Source organism: Sinohyriopsis cumingii, chromosome 6 (assembly GCF_028554795.1).
Source record: "Sinohyriopsis cumingii isolate HCF-2022 chromosome 6, ASM2855479v2, whole genome shotgun sequence".
Lineage (NCBI taxonomy): Eukaryota > Metazoa > Mollusca > Bivalvia > Unionida > Unionidae > Sinohyriopsis > Sinohyriopsis cumingii.
In genome coordinates, this window is record NC_142966.1 from 56,869,851 (window position 1) to 56,890,477 (window position 20,627).

General features: G+C 37.0%; 1 protein-coding gene across 1 annotated transcript in view; it reads right to left on the bottom strand.

Annotated features, from left to right (window-relative positions):
- LOC149797004 (uncharacterized) overlaps nt 1-20,627 on the bottom strand; it is a 76,896-nt gene that overhangs the window by 29,209 nt on the left and 27,060 nt on the right. Inside the window, exons 8-11 of the mRNA XM_089960692.1 lie at nt 6,285-6,522; nt 5,776-5,878; nt 2,520-2,573; nt 1,052-1,387 (exon numbers count right to left, since the gene is read on the bottom strand). Coding sequence (XP_089816818.1) covers nt 1,052-1,387; nt 2,520-2,573; nt 5,776-5,878; nt 6,285-6,522 — 731 coding nt within the window. The remainder of the gene's footprint in view (nt 1-1,051; nt 1,388-2,519; nt 2,574-5,775; nt 5,879-6,284; nt 6,523-20,627) is intronic.

Below are 20,627 nucleotides of genomic sequence, written 5' to 3' on the forward strand. Positions count from 1 at the left end.
CATGATAATAATAATAATAATAATAATAATAATAATAATAATAATGAGGAGGAGGAGGAAGATTCGTAACAATTATTGTATCAAAATTTTATAATAAAGCACACTGGTTGAATTGTCAATGCTTAACCAAATATACATACACGAAATGCATAAATGTAACCATATCAATGTATCAATCTCACATTTACGCGGTTGTTATACTTATCATTTCACTGGGCCGCACCCAAAACAAAACTTGTGATCTCTGCATCGTGACTGGCTGAAACATGCAATCCAACTTCGTTCTCAAGTCTCGCAAAAATGATAAATTTCCGAGCAGAGAAAGATATGATCTCTCATGCTAATACGTCCTATTAATTCAAAGCGATATAAAATAACGATATGCGCGAACTCACTCTAACATCTGGCAGTTGCTTTATTCATCAGAAATTAATTATATTATATATATATATATTGACAAACCTTGTTATTTCTCAATATATTATGGATGTTGGTCTCTTGCGAGACGCTCGTGTACATTGACCATCTTAAATTAGCTGATTCGGAGCTTGCACCATGCCAAAATAAGATTAAATAAAGCCAATGTGCAGGATTGGTCCCTTCACTACGGAAACTTTAAATTGCATATGAAAATTTGCATTTCTTTTTATTTTATGTAATAATAACATATATGTCTGGTTTAATTTCATTTTCGTTTTAGTGATTTGTTCTTTTCTTTATAGGATCAAATACGTTTGTTCAATTACTTGTGTTCAAACCTTTGCCCCCATTGGGTCCGGACTTCAACAACACCCACGGAATTTGGCGAATGTTGATAGCAGAAACAAATGTGTGGTTCCAATATTCAGATGCTTCAACGACACTACAATATACCAATAATGAGACAACGCAAAATAGTTAGATGGTAGGGTCGAAATGCTAGAATGTTGAAACAAATCAGAATAATGGTAGAGGTTCTGTAACATTGTTCTCAATGAGGAAGGGCTGATCTAAGGAACATGGAGAAGACCTAATATAAAATTGTACTGGAGAGTGACGGACAAATACTTACAAAATTATCGTCTTCGTCCACATTGTTCTCTTCCGAAAAGTTTTGTTCCTCTTCCAATACTTGTTCTATCTGTTTCTTATACTTGTACTGTTTTGTGAAAGGGGCTATCACAGCGCCGTCTATCCTATTACCCTCTTCTTCAGAACCCAAAGACTCACTTTCACTACCTTCTCCTTCAAAGCGTTCCTCTCCTTCCACAACGACTTTACTGATATTTTGCTTCACTTTCTTTTTTCTAAGCTTTCTAAGTCTCCTTCTCTTGTCATTTCCTTTACTTTGGCGCTTTCTTTCTTCATTTTCTCTTGAGATCAACGTTTTCGTGAGAGATCCCTTTGCCTGTGTAAATTGAAAAATGTTTTACTTACAATTGCTACACATACAGAATTTCAACGAAATATCTATTTCTCATAGTTTCATATTTACAGACGCTGATATGTTGATGACGAGGAAATTTAATACTTTACCAACTATCGATTACAACAATTGATTGATAACAATCTTCAGCAGTACACTCTAATGTACAAGAGGGGAAGAGTCTAGTGCAGCTTTGAATAAACGATCTTTATTTATTTTTATGTTTGGCCTAAGAAAGAGGTACAGAATATATACCTTCTGAATTGAAAATTAAATATTCTTGGGTTGTTTATGACAATGTACATGGTAGGGGATTTTGTTGTTTCTGATTTGCTTTTGTTATGTTTTTTTAGGGTTTTTGTTTGTTTGGGAGTTCATGGCAGGAATTTAACACCTTGAACCATATTATCTGATAGTGAAACAAAACGAAGACATATTTTACCTTATTTGTAAATGTTGGTCAAAATCATTACATGAAATCAAAATGCACAATCTTCGCATAGTATCTAAACTAATTACTCATAGAACAAGATAACATATTTGTAATTTTTCAGCAATACTCAAGTTCGATACAATGTACATAGACTTGTGAACTTTAGCATACTTTTTTTTTTTTAAATTGCATACTATTTGCGATAATTATATCCATATTTTCCAACTGAATGTAATTCTTACTTGAAACTATGTTAAAAGCTGAAACTATCTTAAAATCGGCTAATATCTAAGTTGCCTTCATTTTTCCATCCCTCTTTCTTATACTTTTTAAGCATTTACCTGCTTTCATTGGAAATTTAATCTAGAATTCTATAACGAAATTGCATATTTACTTTTGTATTATTTGTATACTCAGTTAACAAGAGAGACGAAGCACCGTTTATATTCAAGTGGCAGCGGTTATGAATGGATGTCATTCACTTTAGACTATAGGCTGTGTTTTGTGACAGTCGAGAATTTTCAAAGCAAAATGATGCAATCTTTGGCTCAAGGTCTATTCCAATATTTCACAGCTTAATAATATTCATGCATTATTAGTGCTAAAATTTAATGTTTATGTTTGCCGAAGGACACTTTCTCATTGCATTGCTTGCATCTTTCATGTAATAAGCAACTTTACCTGATATTCATCCCCCTTATCTTCACTGTGGTCCACCGAGCGATCACTTTCGATCTATAATACGAGATATTGTAAGAGCTTATTTCAAGGTTGGCATACTATTTAAGAGATTAGACTAAACGATCAATTCATACAAATCGTTTGCCATGTTATACGTCATCTTCTTATTGCTCTTATAAGCAGCAAATTTTTCTGTCTAATAAATCGTTCCATTTTCAACGTACATTATTAAGTGATACAATGCTCACAATTTAAAAACCGTGGACCTAGATGGGAGAAGAAACGAAGTTTACAGTCCGTAAAAACATTAGAGCAGGAATAAAGAATACTTTCCTCTTGATTTAAAATCATTGCATAACATACAATCTTCCTTTCAGATAATATTTGGTGATTATAAATGATCTCTTTCAAAATGAATAATAATTTTTAGTGATCAACATTTATCACAAAGTGATAATTTCTAATTTGCATATAATGATTAAGAAAATTACGAATAAGCATATACACACATTGCATTTTATTCTATATTACTGCGGAAATACTTTTAAATAAGCAGGGATCAATTAATTGAGATAATTAGTAAGCAAATTAAAGCTAAAAAAGAAGAAAGAATCGCTCTTCTGAGCATATGTTCTAAGCCACTATTACAATTTTGAATTTCGTGTTCATCTGTAATATGTTCCTTACATCTATTACGATCAAAGGGTAATGTATACGACAAATCAGCACTCCAGTCCTGTATCTTGAACAAGGCAGATCAACTGCTGGTAATATTCGAAACACAATCCGTGTGAAATTTGCTGGGCTACCAAACAAAACAATTACAATATTGTCCAGACTTGTAATAGTTCCAAAATTCATCTCCACATTTCACTTAATTTCAAACCTAAGTTGACACAATCAAAATAATAATAATAATAATAATAATTAATGTTGTGTTTATCTTAATGTTTAAGATAATGTTTTGATATTATCTCATTATTATCTTTCTGATCAATAAAGACTCTACTACAACTTTCAAATCTATAAATAAATATAAAAAGGATGAATTTATATTATTTAAAGCGTAATACATATATCCATATATACCATCTGATGCTGACTCCGCTCTGTTTTGACCAAAAAATTAAATTATTTATTGCTGATTGTATACGATTATGTATTCTAAAATAGACAAAATCAACCCGTCAAAGGTCATTCTTAACCCTATCTGTAAAGCACCAAATATTTTCCACATATGGCCATTATATATTTGCTTAATGGTTTTCCACATTACCTAACAATCTCAAGTGCGTAGTATTGCCAGACTATTATTATGCTATGCCCATGTTAACAGGTAGGTCACACTTCAAAGAATGGCTTTTTCAGCAATGGGTGACAAAATTTAAAAGCATATATATATATATATATATATATATATATATATATATATATATATATATATATATATATATATATAAGCATGTGTGTTACTTAATCAAATGTTCTAGTATTTATGGTTTTGAATACTAGCGAGGTTATGGTTATGTAAGTTATACAATACGTATGATATGACCTCAGTTTCCTCTGCCCTCTATTCTTGCCAGTCGGCAGTTTCAGTATATGGATAACCTTGTCTAACATTGTAAAGTAAGATGAAACAATTATTGTGCTTTGTTCTCAAACGACTCTTATCCGTGGAAACATTATTGTGATAAAGTATTGCACAAATGTCTCTTCAGCAAGCTTTAGAACTAAATAAAATGTATAAAATATGCATAAAATAAATGGGGGAAATATAAAGAAAACATAGAAAAATGAGCAAATTGAGTCAAAATTATAATACGTTGTTAAACCGTGGAACAAGACACACCTTCTAAACTACTTTTATTCAAATTTTGGTGTAAGCTTAACACATGCACACGGTGAATTTATCATTAACTAAAACTGATTCATTGTAGATGGCACAAAATTAGGAAATGTTAGTAACATAGCCTGATCTCAATTAACACAAATGAATGCTCTCGATGAAACAAATAGCAGAAAATTTTGCATAAATTCACAAATGAGTGTTCTCGATTGAAACAAATATCAGAAAATTTTGTATAAATTCATTTTAAATATTTCCTAATAAATTTCCATTTTATATGCTTTGAGAAAGAGGTTTCTCTGTTTTCAGAGAATGGTGCTGAGTGTCCTGGAAATTATATAGGACGAAATATATCAGTACCAAAGGAGTATTCCGTTTGAAAAAAGTCACATGCACGCAAACGTGCAGGTAAATTAGTCTTCAAAACGACAGAACTAGGATTCACTCATTTATATTTCTTTACGAAAGGCTAATTTTCATTAATGATGTCAATATGTGCTACTGTTTTACTGCAAGCAAATGAAATAACTCAGTTTGTTACAGGTACACTCATACGTCGACTAAGAGTGTCATGACTGTTGAATGCATTCTAAAAATGCAAGAAAATCCAGTTATATGTGGAACAAAATTGATCCAGTTAAGATGGTTATGTTGCTCCTAGTGCGTTGAGATGTCATGTACATAATAAAATGAAATGACACCAAAAAATAAGTCTGTTTATTTTGAAACCAAAATATAGGCTATATATATTAAATTAGCTGCTAGCACTAATATAGTTTTCTGAAGTGGTTCATAAGGCTAAGAATAAGTAACAAGAAAACAAAATCAGAACAACATATGAGTCTGTCCTGGAAAGGAAAACTTATAATATTGTCGACACAAAAAAACATGCAAAAATAAGAAATTACAATATTCCCTTACTGCTGTAGCACGACTTAACAGAAGCTTAAACTTAATGTATTCTTTGACGTGTAGTTTACGAAATGTCAGGATAAAAGGTAACACGAATTGTGTGAACATCCAGACGGTAAGATTCGCCATGCTTTTGTGCTAGCAGATACAATTTTTGGATCCCACTTCTTGTCTATCTTCATGTTAAAAATGTGCACTCCACGTACAACGTTTAGTAGTGAAAGTCTTAAGAAATAAAATTAAGAAACCCTATGTTCTCAGGTGTGATGATGCAATTACTGCTTCAGAATATCGCGTTAATGGCAATGATGCAAGTTAAAGCGAAGCAGTCAGAGGCGGTATTGGCGCTAGAAATATGTATATGAAATAACTAACAAGAATGAAATATATGATAGATACTAGAAACACATTCAGAAATAGGATGTTGTTCAGTTCACTTCACTAAAACTACCTTGCACACTCAGCAAACATCAAAAGACAAATTTCATTGTATACCTTTCTAGTGCTTGGGAGCGGACTGTCCTCAATGTATACTTCACCTACGGTGTTTACAATGTTTTCTGTTACTGCCTCATTTCCTCCTGTAGTGATTGGCTCGCTGAAAGAAGTGAGGTGTGATTTTCCTTGGTCTCATATACGAGTTTTGTAAATGGTCACAAAAGTTGCCTGGTAATAGGTGTTTCATATTGCACATGATATTGTTCATCACGAACGTATTCACTCGCAAAGGAGAAAGAGAAAAAATGCAGTGGACGCTAATATAGCAAGAAGAGGGAGGACTAGTCAAAAGATCTATTTATGGAAAGCAGAGGCATGAAAATAGGATTTTGTAGAAGGCATTTTGTCATGGAATATGTTATAATACAGACTTACAATTCACATTTGTGTGCTTATATATTCCAAATGATTACGTTGGACGTTTTATACATACAAACACTACCCTAAAATTGGAAAAGGTGTTAAAATGAGTTTCTCTTGTATTTGCAACCACAGCTTGTACTTACCCTATTCCTGAGTCCATGGAGTTTCGCTCCTCATTTCTCTCATCCTTCTCGGTGGAACTTTCATCCATCGAAGTTTCCTCTGTAATGGACTGTTCTTCGTCTTTTTTCCTCTGCTTTCTCCTCCTGATGCAGCGGACAATTACAAAGACGAAGATGATCAGGATTACCAACGCAACGACAATGGCAACCACTATGGCAATCCAGATCAGACTTTCCTGCTTGTCCGCAACTTCAATCGCTGGACAATACAAACATTTACATCAGCGTTGTCATTCGGGAAAATTAAGGCAATCAAAAACTAGGTGATAAATAACTCGATTATAAATATGTAACTTTCATATTGTTTAATAAAGATGACTTATAAGTATTCTGCATATTTGTGACTTAATTATGCAAGCTTATACAAAGTACTTATGATTGTAAATGTGATTTATCATTGATGGTCTGTACTGCATGTTTTTCATTTTTTATATAGAAGACGTGTACTTATATAACATACATTGTAGCATTAAAAAGCTAGTATTTTCTGCTTGAATCATCCACAGTTCTGGTCAGATCAGTATTCATAACTGAGTAAATTGATTGACTATTCATTTACAATTCATCATCAGAAGACATGTTCTTGATTTCATTTTATTCGTGACAGAGACTTGAAAGATTTGTTCGCAATTCCCGCACGTATTATTTCAATTTTAAAATACAGTTCCTCGTTGCTAATTATGAGGACTAAATTAACATAAAGCCTACAATGTCTCGATCTTATATACCTGAGAGTCTGCATTAAAAGCTTCGCAGGCTGTTGAGTACAGATAAAATACACTCACGTTAATCACTTGTGTAGACATTTATCTCTTTAACAGGTATATAATTATCAATCGGTCATTATATCCGATTGTCTGGCTGGCTATCTTACATATATATATATATATATATATATATATATATATATATATATATATATATATATATATATATATATATATATATATATATATATATATATATATATATATAAGTGACGTAAAGTATTTGTATTCCTTTACAAACTTTCCTAATAAACCTTTGAAAAGGCATTGACAATATGTGAGGGAAGAATTTGTCGAAAACCGTTTATTCAACCTTCTCAAACAAAACGTTTGAACCAGTTTCTTGGTAGCAGACCATATATATTGTGGCTAGTATATACGGGGAAATTTGGTAAATTGATAACACTAGATAATATTTCTCTTTTTTTTACATTCTTGAAGCTATCTCAAAAGCATAAAAGTAGATCATGTTAGTGACTTTAGGCATTGGCAATAATTTGAAATCAGACAGACAGAGACATAGAGAGAAAGAAAATACAAGGAAATTGAAAAACAAGGGGAATGACTCCTACTTTGTGAATTGTCAGTATGTACCTTCTCAAAATTTCTATGTCGTGAGTTATTGATTATTTAACTTTTTCTGTATCCTTTAATATGCGCAAGTGCGTTGCTTGCTAATTCAACGATTGATCAAAACACAATGTGTTCTAAGGGGGCAAGGTGAGAATGTATACAATACTGAAAGACATATACGTACTCGTAGCTAGATAGCATTATTATCCCTAAATGGAATCAAGGGTTTGTCTCTTTGCTGTTTATTATTGTTAATGATGAGGCAATTTTTCTATTTTTTTTTTATGTTTTGTTGTTATCTAGGTATGGGGGTTTTTTCAACAATATATGTATACTTTTTCACTTTATGCATGCTCCGTCTCATAGAATTACCTATACATAAGAATTGTATAGATATTTTTAACATTTAATCCATTTGCCATGAAATTCTCCTTGTAGAGATGTAAAGCAGTTAAGGTTGAATTATACTTACACATATCAGATTACACGTCATTGTTAATGCCATCAATAAAATCAAAACTATTAATGAACCTTTAAAGGAAAAAGCGACCTAGCTTTGAAAAAAGCATATAGCAGATGAGCTTATTCTTAAATGCACACTTGTAAAGTTAATAGTTTCCAAACCATTGTGTTGATAAGGTAAGACATTTAAACAAATTCTATCCCGATTTAGGTCGTATATGTTGGTGCTTGTGTGATTAATCCAAGCGTAATCGGAATAAATATCCAACCAGCACTTGTATACATTAGCGTTTACCTGTCATCAGAGTCATACGTAATTTAAAACATAATCGTCATGTAAAATCCTCTACTTGTAATGATTCAAGTTGACATAATGTACAAATTGCGTGCAGTATACTGATGAATGTTCTCCTCCATTGTTCTTAAGTCTGCACGTGCTGCGTATGTATCTGGTTCATTATTTCGGGTTGTCCCTGACGCTAATATGAATGCATCGATTTTAATTGTCATAACATTTGACATAAATGCTGGTTAACTGTTTAGTGCTAACATGTAAATTTTAAAAATCTCTTCAATGTGAGATATTTGCTATGATTTGATTTACAATTGTGTAATTAACAGAAAGTTAATAATTTTATCGGACCAATGTAACACGTTTTCCAGAACTGTGTACGATGATAATCATTACCAATTTTCAAACAATCATTTTAAGTTATTGATACTAAATTGTTACATAGAGGAACAAGATAATATGTGTAATATTTGCATCAGTTAAATGCAACCATTGATCTTAATCCTTTTGCGGCATGCCGTAAAATGGTTTAAGTTAAGCATCGCATTGAGCCTTACATATTGTGGCTACACATAATAAAACTGTCCTACACAATCCGATTTTTGTAAAATCATGTAAATTTGAAAATTAAACTGATATGTACCCAAAGCATATGACTCATCGAATCACAGGTACCATCAGAAATTAAGAAACTATTTAGATCAGCTTCTTATTAAAAGCACTATGATCGATATATTTGTATTCACATTATATCTAAAGATACAGCTGTATATTCGTCACAAGCAAGATGAGCTATGAACTATATATTTCGTTTCTCTAAAGCTGATATGATTCGAAATATCACTGCCAAGTATATGAAGAATCTAGATGCAAAATGATAATAAAATGTTGCTAAAATATCTCACCCATAAAACATCACATTAGATGCCTTGTGTTGCTAAACCGTGAAGGATAAATTACAATTATGCCCATGTTTAGGAAACTAGATCGGTGACCGACATCTTTGTATTTTAAGGTACTTACTACTATCAAATCTTCATTTTTTCAATATTAGCCATGTCTGGGTGCAGATATTTCGAGTAGTCCTCCACCTTTAACAAATAAATTACCTATCGATTTGTTGAAGCATTCAACATGTCAATACTCTTCAACGCATGTTTTGTCTGACATTCGTAATTATGCTAAGGAGAGAAAGGCTAACTGTTCCTCAAATTAGTTTGGGTTATTGCCGTAGCTATGGAAACAAAAACGTGTACCTGCAATATATGATTCGGTGAGAGAATAGAAAATCTGTGCATTAAATAAAAAGCACGGTATACTTACGGCATAGCTCTGCAAAATAAAGATATAAAAACTGTATTAGAAAAGATTGCATCGATGTCATGCACTAATTTTCCAGTTGCAGAGATAGTTGTTATCTTATGTGAATAAATTTTACTTTTCCATCTACAACGATAGTAAATAGGATTAAGACTAAGTAATGATCTTTCTGTAACAGGTTCCGTAAGGCAACAGGAACACAAAGTTCTATCTGGTTCCGTAAGGCAACAGGAACACAAAGTTCTATCTGGTTCCGTAAGGCAACAGGAACACAAAGTTCTATCTGGTTCCGTAAGGCAACAGGAACACAAAGTTCTATCTGGTTCCGTAAGGCAACTGGAACACAAAGTTCTATCTAAATATTTCAAGATAAGCAACAGACGAATTGTATGAAGAAAAACAAAGATGCGAATTATCACCTAAATTACAACAGTGTGGCTCTTTTCAGTGACTATATTTTCTGCTCTGGAAATTACTCATTTTCATATATGAAATCTCAAAATAACACATAAGACACAGCATTTCGATATATGCAATATATATAGCATTTTATAGCTCTATCTCAAAGCTGTAGTTTATTTTATGCGTGTGTGTAAGTTATTCAACCCTATGAAAAAAAATGAAAAAATCGCAGTACAAACGAGTTAACTTATTCGGTAGCGTGGCGTATGATATCCTTAGTGTATATATTGCGTTGACGTGCATATATTGTCAAAGAGTTATCCAGTTCTTCTATTACATAGTGTGTCAATCAAAGCGGATTTTAATTAATATCTAAAGCTGAGTTCTGAACAACATTCAGTATGGAACAAAAACTTCTTTCCACAAAAACTGCTCTAATAACGTATTCTTCCGATTTGGTTTGTAGACCCCTCTGATGTAAGAATTCTTTTCTACCCGAGTTAGTGTATAAATGGTTGCATGTGTAAAGACCATTCATGCGCACACAATGAGATATATAAACAAATACTATATAATATCTTATACATGACAAAAACATCATTGTTTGATTCAATAAAATTCACTTCTGGAATACGTTCGATGTAGCTTAGATTCCCATTGGAACCTTGATGGGCAAGCGAGGCCATGGTTTGTGTTAGCTTACTGAACTCGTCTGCAAGTTACTATATAAATGATTTGACAAAAATGAAGAAAAGTGCTGTTGTATCATACAGACTGACATCAATATAAATGATTCAGTGGTTGCAAGCCGAATTCCATAAACGTCAAGTATATCATAATGGCAGAGAATCACTTTGTTGTTTGACATAATCCTTAGCAAAAGAAGCTAAAATGAGGAGTTCAATTCAGAATGCATTAGAACTACACCATAATACACTTTTATTTTCATTTCGTTAGATATCTCAACCTGACTGACACCTACTGCGACGCATGAAGTACAAACATGCATTTAACTGTTAAAACAGGTAATCCAGATCTATTAGGAGATAAACTGAACGTGGTACGTGTAATGATTCAGTTGTACCGGAATGAGTTCAACTTTATGTGCACATGTTACGTTACCTACTCAGGAATTACAGCAAATGGATAAGAAGAAAAAAAGAATTGAATCAGCTCCTGTATACTTTAATTCAAGCAATGAGCGGCGACGTTGGGATTTTACGGGGAGCACACTGGCAATTATCTGAAAAGGTCTAATGACAAAAATGACTGCTGTAATGCTCAAGATAATTCAACCTAATAACATTGCAAATATTCTTCGTTAAACATGGAAAATAACTTTCAATAAAGAGAAACATTGAAAAGAATATATATATATATATATATATATATATATATATATATATATATATATATATATATATATATATATATATATATATATATATATATATATATATATATATACGCGAACATGAAACGTTATATTGTGTGTTTTGCACGAAAGTAGTGAATGGGGTCACCCTAGGGACAATGGGAATTACCATTAAAAACACCCCTGGATCACTCTGGGGACTATGTAAATTTAACATGGGTGATATTGCTGGGTCACTCTAGGGACAATGGGAATTGAACATGGGACTATAGTGTGGGTCTGTCTAGGGACAAGGGGAATTTAACATGGAACTATAGTTTGGGTCTGTCTAGGGACAAGGGAAATTAACATGGGAAATTGAAACAGGGAGGGTCTCTATTTTTTTTATTTTTTAAACAAAAGAAAATTAAAAAATGGGCTAGGCAATTGAAAGTCAAGATGTTTTCGAGAGATGTGGGTGGCCCTGAAAAGGGTCTTTGGATTTTATCATTATCTTCTTCTTTTATTTCCTCCACTTCTTCCACCAAGTTCTCACTTTTTCCATCATTCCTTTCTTCTTCTTCATCTTCTCCTCGTCGTCCTCTGGCATCCAGTCCGGATGACCCAAGGCTCTGAACTTTTCCTGGACTTTGATCCAATTCTGATTGAGTCTCTCAAACTCTGCCTGTTTCTTTTTGTCTTCCTGATCTTTTCTTTCTTTATTCCATCTCTCTTTAATCTTCTTTACCTCTACCTCCATCACTTTTCTCATTAACTCCTCTCCTTTCTTCAGTCTGTCCAGACCTCTCTCCACAAAAGAGCACTCGGTCCCATGCGACATATTTTCAAGAAAGCACCTGACTTTGCTTGAATTGTCAAGTGCTTAATTTAGGCTTCCCACTCTGACATAGACAGGATTCATCATACCTCTCAATCTCTTTTCCTCCTCTTCTATCATTCCTGCCACCACTTCTTTTGCTACGTTTAGGCATTTAGCGTAGTCCAGGTACTCTGCTATCTTCCATTCTTTTTCTAGTCTCTCCACTACATATATACCATTAATTATCCAATAGTATATATGTACCAAGTTGTTGAACAGTTCAGATACAGCTACATTTTCTTTCCGTTATTCCGTAGAATGGTGCGAACGACGAACACTGTGGGTTCTTATACGAAAAGCGCGGACGTGAAGGAAAACATTACCTAAGGCACAAAATTTATATTACCTAGATCATTACTTAAAACGCGCGGATGTGAAGGAAAACATCCCCTACTTTTCTCATTTCATATTATCTACTATCCACATACGTGAACCAGCAATAAACAAACCCAAAATCTACCATCCACACACGCAAAGCATTAAAATCAAATCCCAATAATCAAATATCCACACTAACCTATGCTAGCGCTTATAAACACACAGTCATATACATAAACTCATACACTCACACTAGGAAAAAAGAGTCAGTGTTTATATTCACACTACTCTACATACACACATTGGCAAATTGATTACTATTTCTTTTCTAAAGGTTTGGGTAGCCCTGAAAAGGGCTGTTTGTTTTTAACTCCAGTCACACCTGGTTAATGATGGCACCTTCCAGGCCTGGCACCACACACACATCTTCTTCCCCAGTCTCCTTTTACTTTTTTTGTTGGGAGTGCAGAGAAGAGATAAGTGGCTTCAGAATCCCAATCTTCTGTCTCTGGGATTCTGAAATTTCCTCTCTCCTTTTCCTCCTCTTCTTTTTTTCTTCTTTCCTCCTCTTTCATCCTTTCCTCTTCGACGATGGCCTCCGCGGCCAGTTCATTTAGTATGCGCCTGACATATTCCAGGTGCATCTGGAGTTCTAGAAATTTAGCTAGTCTGGTGTTCATTCTGCTGTTGATCAATCAACAAGGGTAGCTAGACTGCCTAGCGATTTTCAATTTATAGTGAATGCCCGGACGTGAAGGAAAACATCCCCTAAAATAAAAGTTATATTACCTAGATCAAGACCAAACAACGCGCGGACCTAAAAGAAACACTCACTCACTTTTTTACTATCCATTACTAATTTAAAAATTTTCATTAATCACTTCAATATACTATCCACATACGCAAAGCAATCCAATCAAACCCCAAATCTACTCTCCACGCACGTCAAACAGCAAAAAAAACATGATCATTATCTACTATCCACACCAACACATACATTCACACCACAAAAGAGTCAGTGTTTATATTCACACTATTCTACATACATACATTGGCAAATTGATTGTTATTTCTTTTCTAGAGATTGGGGTAGCCCTGAAAAGGGCTGTTTTTTGTGCGCGAAGTTGAAGCTAGGGCGATCTTTCAGTTTCTAAGAATGCGATGTCCTCTGACGATAGACTTTCTGACGATAGGTCTGCTTCTTCGGAAACAAACGAAGAACTCTTTGGTGTCGATACGACAATCGACAAAGCCTCTGTCAGGATCAGGTTGCTGCTGCTGCTGTTGTTGCTGTTGCTGCTCTCTCTGCTGCTTCTGAAGTCTGTACTTCTCTGTCCATTCTTCTTTCTCCCTGTTCACTTCTTCTCTGAAGAGCTCTTCTATCAGGTCTTCAGTGACTTTTAAGATTCTCACATTCTCTATCTCTTCTGGCTTCGGTATCAGACTGTGTCTGACCCTATGCAAATTCACGTAGGCTTCGTTTAGCTTAGCTAGTCTTGAGCACATCTTTGTAGGAGGATGAGTCGACAATGGATGGTTAGACTGAAGGCTACCACGGCTTTAAAGTCAAAGCGCGGACGTGAAGGAAAACATCCCTCCACGGTTTTCGATCCGGAACGTTCAATGAGTGTCATGAGAGGGATAATAAGAAGTCAAAGAGCATGAATCAAGATTACTATAGCCAAACAAACCACAAAGGCATTTCTTTTCAAAACACAACATTTTTTTATTCAAAATCACTTAACACTAACAAACAACTCTAACATTTTTAACAATAATTCAACAATATAACATCAAACATTTTTTTCAAAACACAAACATTTTTTTTCAACTAACACATTATTTTGGACAAGGCTGACAACGTTGTGAATGAAATTGTGATTTCCACTGTTGGAAGTCATTAGGCCATTGATGGACACTACGTTTCCTAGCTTGAGACAAAAGATAACCATAATGGTCACAAAACCATTGATCTATTTTCACATCGTTTCTAGAAGAAGAACGAGGATCAAAATGAATCACTAAATGTTCTAAGAATAACCCAGGCTGCGATGATGCATAAAATACACACAATATTGTCCACACACCAAGGAATCTGTGCCTTGTAATTTCACATTATTGAATCGGGTGGTCTGAGCATTTCTTCTCATGAAGTCAATGATATCGTCTTCCAAAGGAGGCAATCCATACGAATCGAAATATTCCACACATCCTTCTTGAGGAAAGTAGACGGCTACCCAGTGGGTTCCTGGGAGATGACTGTCGTCCGTGTTGATCACATAAGCTAGATGGTCTTGAGGTTTACGATGAGGGAGTTCATCTTTAGCACAGACGACAGGATTCCAAGAAGCCGTGTACGAGCTGTGGTTCAAAAGGTAATAATTTTCCCAGGTATCCATTGATTTGTGTGTTTTTTTCTTCACAGGTAATGATAAGTGATCAATTCGATCCTGACTTTTTGCTTGAAAATGTCTGACAAGTAAAAGGCGTTTAGATCCGACTTCTTAATCTGGTCAAAGAGAGATTCGATGCGACGGCACTCCAGAGACGTTAATGGAGGAGAAGAATGTTTATCCAAGCCTTTATACCACTCGTTCAACACGAATTCTATTTCGATGTGATCCCAAGCTTTGTCCAGATATTCGTCCAATTTTTCTTCTTGACTTAACATCAGACATTTGTCGTGTTGAATTTGACTGGGATGATCGTTGTGACATCCATAGCGCTCTTCCTTGATCAATTCTTTCATTATATCTGCCAGGACTGTAGCAAAACCGGAGACTAAATGGGCTTCTTGTTCTGGCCATCTTGACTTCATCATGATAACTTCTTCGTCTTGGGATTCTTCTTCTTCTTCCACGGTCTCCTCACATTCCATCTTCAAAGTTTCTCCACTAGGTAAAGAGGGATAACAGTCTTCCATAGCTTCTAATAATCTAGAATGACTTCTCTCAAACTGTTGATTTCTATGGTATTGTCAAATTCTGCATACAGGATGACGTTCACTGTGTGATCTGGAGGTGGATTTGCAAACTGAAGTTCCACACGAATCTGACCCGATTTTATATGGTGGAAATGTCCCTCGCCGCTGCCTTGGTCTGGAGTGAAATCAAAACCCCACAAAGCATAGCCTCCTGCATAATCGTCGTACGAAATACCGTGACTGGTGTTGGTTCCTAACTGTCCCGTGGCTTCGTACAGGGACAAGTACGATCTCAAATAATTCTTCGCGACACCAAAGTTAGCCTCAAAGGGTCGGGTACACAAGGTCTTGCTGTCGCGACTGACTTCGATCTTGGACACGTTGTATGTTGAAACTCAAAAGGATTTTGATCGTGGGTTCCGTTGAAGGCTGAATTCCTGACGATACCAAGGATCAAACGCTTGGGTAACTGTCCTTGGAACAGATGATCTTCGATCATAGATCGCTGTCCAGCGGGAATGATGAACGTTTTCACTTCTACGCGTCGTATCGGATACTTGGCGGTCGTTCTGCTCAACGTCTGACTGACATCGTTTCCCACTTTAGGTAACACTTCCACACGACGCACGTAAAGTCCGGCTTCTTGAATGATAGTTTTGTATTCATTGGCACGGGCCATCAAATGGAAAGCGGCACTGCTACGATTCAGTCTCAGACGGATATCCACCCCGTTCAGCAAATACTTTTCTTGTAACCACATGTCCAAATGCAAACGATCCATCAGTTCTAAACTTCGCCCTGTGCAGAATTTTCTTACGACGGTCGTTAAAGCCCACATTGTGAGGATTGTCATCTTCTGTCAGGACTGTGTCGCTAAACGTGGCCACACCTGCCGTGTCAGGTTTCCATACCACGCAAGCATCCAGATGAGTATTCTTGGCTTCTTTTCCGTATGTCAAGAGATTTTCCAGGTAGGCACGATATGGGTAAGTATCCATGCTGCTGCTGACCAGTTTGTTATTCAAGTACAAGTCCATCCTGCTGAACAAGGAATGCATGAAATTGTTGACAGGAGCTACACTAGCATCGCCTCTTGGATTGGTGTTGTCCGTTTTGATCACTTTGACTTTCAAACACAGGTAACTGCTATTCAGATCGATGTAATCTTCGGGCTGATCTTTGATTTCAAAGTCGATGGGAGCAGAATCCGTCAAAGAGGAGACGGGGTGAAATTCCACCCATTGGGATTCTTGCATCGTCATCATGGTGGGTGGCATGGCAAACAGATCCAGTTCCGACTTGGAACAGGCGTAAGACTCTCGGTGCATCATTTTTCTCTTTCTCAATAATCTAAAACGTCTAAGTCTCGAACGGTTCTTCTTTTCTTTGCCTTTATAGCTTTAGACGTGTGAAGTCTGGTGAAAGGGTGTTTTCTTCGTCGTCTCTTTCTGCCTTGTCCTTGCTGAATGCCTGACTCGGTAGCGTGCAGGTCATTTATAGGTGTTTCTCGTCGGTCCAAAATGTCTTTCCCCGTTTGCAGCAAGACATTTTTGCCTGCCCTCATGAAGGCTTCTTTAGGATTTTGTTTGTCGATGATGACATTTCGGAGAAATTCTTTGCCTTGCGTCAGTGCCGCATCTTTCAAGGCGTGCAATCCCTGTGTCACCATCGGTTTCAACACCGGGGCCACCGAACGAAAGGCCGATTTTAACATATCTCCTAAACCGTGTCCTCGCTGTCGAGCAACCCCTCGGTACACTGGATACATGACTTACGAGTCGTGAGAGAACCGTTTTCGAAAATGGAGTTTCACCGTGACTTTTCCCTTGGTGAATGGAATATTTTGTCCCAGATCTCCTTTTATAGCAATGTTGACCGTGTCCAAATACGATTTGCTGACAGGCAAATAGTGAGGATGTACAAATTCGCGGTGAACGTGGTAAGTGTTTCCACCTTCCTCGTCAGCGTTCGTGGCAGAATCCACTTTGAAAGGAATGACACGCAGTAACGGTACGGAGGTGTGTCCCACCACGTTATACTCCACCACATCGGAGTACACAAACATCAAATTCAGTCCTTGGTTCAGTTCTACCGGGGCACAAAATAACTTGCTAAAAGACTCGTTGTCGTAAATGATTGGTAATTCGTTTTTCTTCAGCATGGCCATTCTCATGTCCATGTCTCCGCCCAATATGTCAAACAATTCAGGACAAAATAAAATGGACACGATTTTACTCCCGTCAAATTTCATCAAGAAGCGACGAGCTGCTTTGTGGTATTCCATGGTGACACTTTTTTTGGCACTTTCCAAAGCTTTCAGAAACACGACATTAAACCTGGAGGCTATGGTGCTCACCAAATGTTGACCACTAAAATAATAGCCTGGGGGAACGAACAAGTGATAGGTGGTGTACTTTTGATTTTGTGTGCCAGGGGTTTTTATGTTATATTTGCCATGGGTATCCAAGTACAGTTGCATTTGCTCGTCATAAACTTCCACATCAAAAGAATTTTGATTGGGAAGGACATTGAGGACATGGCTCGGGTGAATGATTTCTACTAAAGCCACTTCCCAATGGGCTTCGTGATCTAATGGGATGGTCTGAGGTAATTTGGCCGTGTAACAGCACAACGTGTTCTTGGGAAACACCTCCATGGAACTGTCACTGGGTAAGGTTAAGTAAAATTGGTTTTGGTGACTCATAATTCCAGAGTTCTGTGGCTGTCCGAGGGGTTACTGGACGTCAGAGGATTGTCTCCGCCCAAAATAGGGTTCTTGTTGTTGTTATTGGAGTGGTGACTGACACTGGCACTGGACACAAGGTTCCCGTTGTTCCCGTTCGAGGAGAATTTCAGGGAGGGATTGGGAAGCAGGTAGCCGATGCAGCTGCTCAATAAAATGGTCCACAATTGTTTGTCTCCTTGTTGCAAACTTAAATTGGCGATGGCTGCCCCGATGACACAATACACCACGAAGATTTGGCAGAAAAAGACGATTTGAGTTTTAGGCACACGTTCTCCACACCACACCCACAAAGGTTGTTTTTATAAATCTTGCAGAGAAGAACTTGGTGAAGGAGTGGTCGACGTAGCTGCATCTGTGTGAAAGGGCATGATGGTCACTTCTTTTTATAGTCGATGACTTGCGAAGCCTCGATCCAAGAATCAAAACTGGGTGGATATCCTTTCCAACGTACTTTGACTTCTGTGACACGTCGTTTACATACTTTACGGGTTCTGCGTTCGAGAATGCTTTCGATGTCGTACACGTCGTCTTCTTTTTTGGTGACACGTTGTAACTCGGGTAAGTGAAACGTTCCTTTGAGCACTTCTCCATTCATGTCTTCCAATTTATAGACGGCCGGATGACGGCCATACACTCGTCCAGTGACACGAAACAATTCGGTCGTCCAGTTAGGAAGTGCGTTTGGTTTTGCCAATGCGCACCCAATCTCCTACGGCCAACACTCCACTCTTCTTGGGGGTAGCCCTCGTCGGGGACGTACCAAACAGGCGCTCAAACACCAACACTTCGTTCTCGTGAGTCACTTCTTGCGGGGCACGTCCGATGCTTCGATGGTAAGATTGGTTGTACGCTTGCACCAGGTGCGATAAGATGTCGATGTACTTCAGAGTGTGGTGATGCGTAAAATATTTCCACATGCGTTCTTTCAAAGTGCGTTGAAAACGTTCCACGATGCTAGCTTTAGTTTCAGGATTCTCGGTGGTAAAAAAATGAATGTCACGTTTCTTTAATTCTTTTTGGAAAGCTTGGTTCAGAAATTCGGTGCCTTTGTCCGTTTGCCATCGAAGAGGGTGACGACCGCTTTGTTTCAACACCCGTTGCAGGGCTCGCACTAACTCGCTGCTCGATTTGAAGTCAAGGGTACGACCCAAGCAAATTTGGAAAAGACGTCGATGACACAAAACAAATATTTGTAGCCACGATTGTAGCGACTTCTGGAAAACTTGCGTAGAATGGGTTTGTGTAAGGTGTAGGTAGCTTGTTCTTGTAACCATCGTTGCACTTGACGTAAACGGAGACTTTTCAGTCGAGTTTTGGCAGCACGATACAATTTTTGAACTCCTGCGTAACCTGCAGGATGGGAGGGATCGTAGTAAATGCTGGCTAAGACTTTTTCCATTTCTTGGTTTGTGTGTTAATAAGGCACCCACTCTTGGAGGATGCTACTCTTTTTCTCTTGGGGTATTTTCTTGGATTGCAATGCATTGCATGTGCGACCGGCAATAGGTGTCAAGGAGGAGGATGCCTGAACAGGGGACATCGGTTCTTGTTTCACTTCTGTCTTCACTTCTGTCTTCACTTTCTTTTTCTCTTCTGATGAAGAAGGAGTAGTCATCATCTTTTTAATCCATCCAATTCTGGAGGTAGGTGGTGTTGTTAACTTGCGTACTTTTTCTGGTGGAGTTTGAAACCCTTCTTCTTCTTCTTCTTCTTCTCCTTTTTCTGTCTTGGTCAAGGTCTTAAAATCATTCACAGTTGGAAGACCTGTTTCGTCTGAGGCTTTCTGGTGAATGAGTTGCAGTCGTTGCAAGAGTTGACCGTACTTTTGCGATTTTTCTGTTTCGGACAAATCTTGGCGATCCATCAAGGACTGCAATTCGTGTTGTAGCTGGGACATCTCGCTCAAATTGGGATTGGGAGGTAAATGCGGGACGCGTTGTTCTTTCCAACGATGGTATTCCATCCATCCTTTGTAAGGTACTAAAGCTAGTTTTCGTCCTTCCATGGGCTGTCAAGGGTCGATTCTGAGATCTTGGGACTCCAGAGGGCCATTTTATCTTGCTCCCACCAGTCCTCCCAACATGGTTCCCAAGACTCCTTTCAGCAATGGGCCTAACAAGAGGGGTAAAATGCCTCCACGTTGGACCAACATCTTCTTCTTTTGACGAATGGGGATTTTCTTTTGAACCATTTGGCGAAGAACGTGACGATGTTTGCCTAAGCATTGTTTCTGGTGTTTGGACAAAGGGATCGTGCCTTTCAATGAG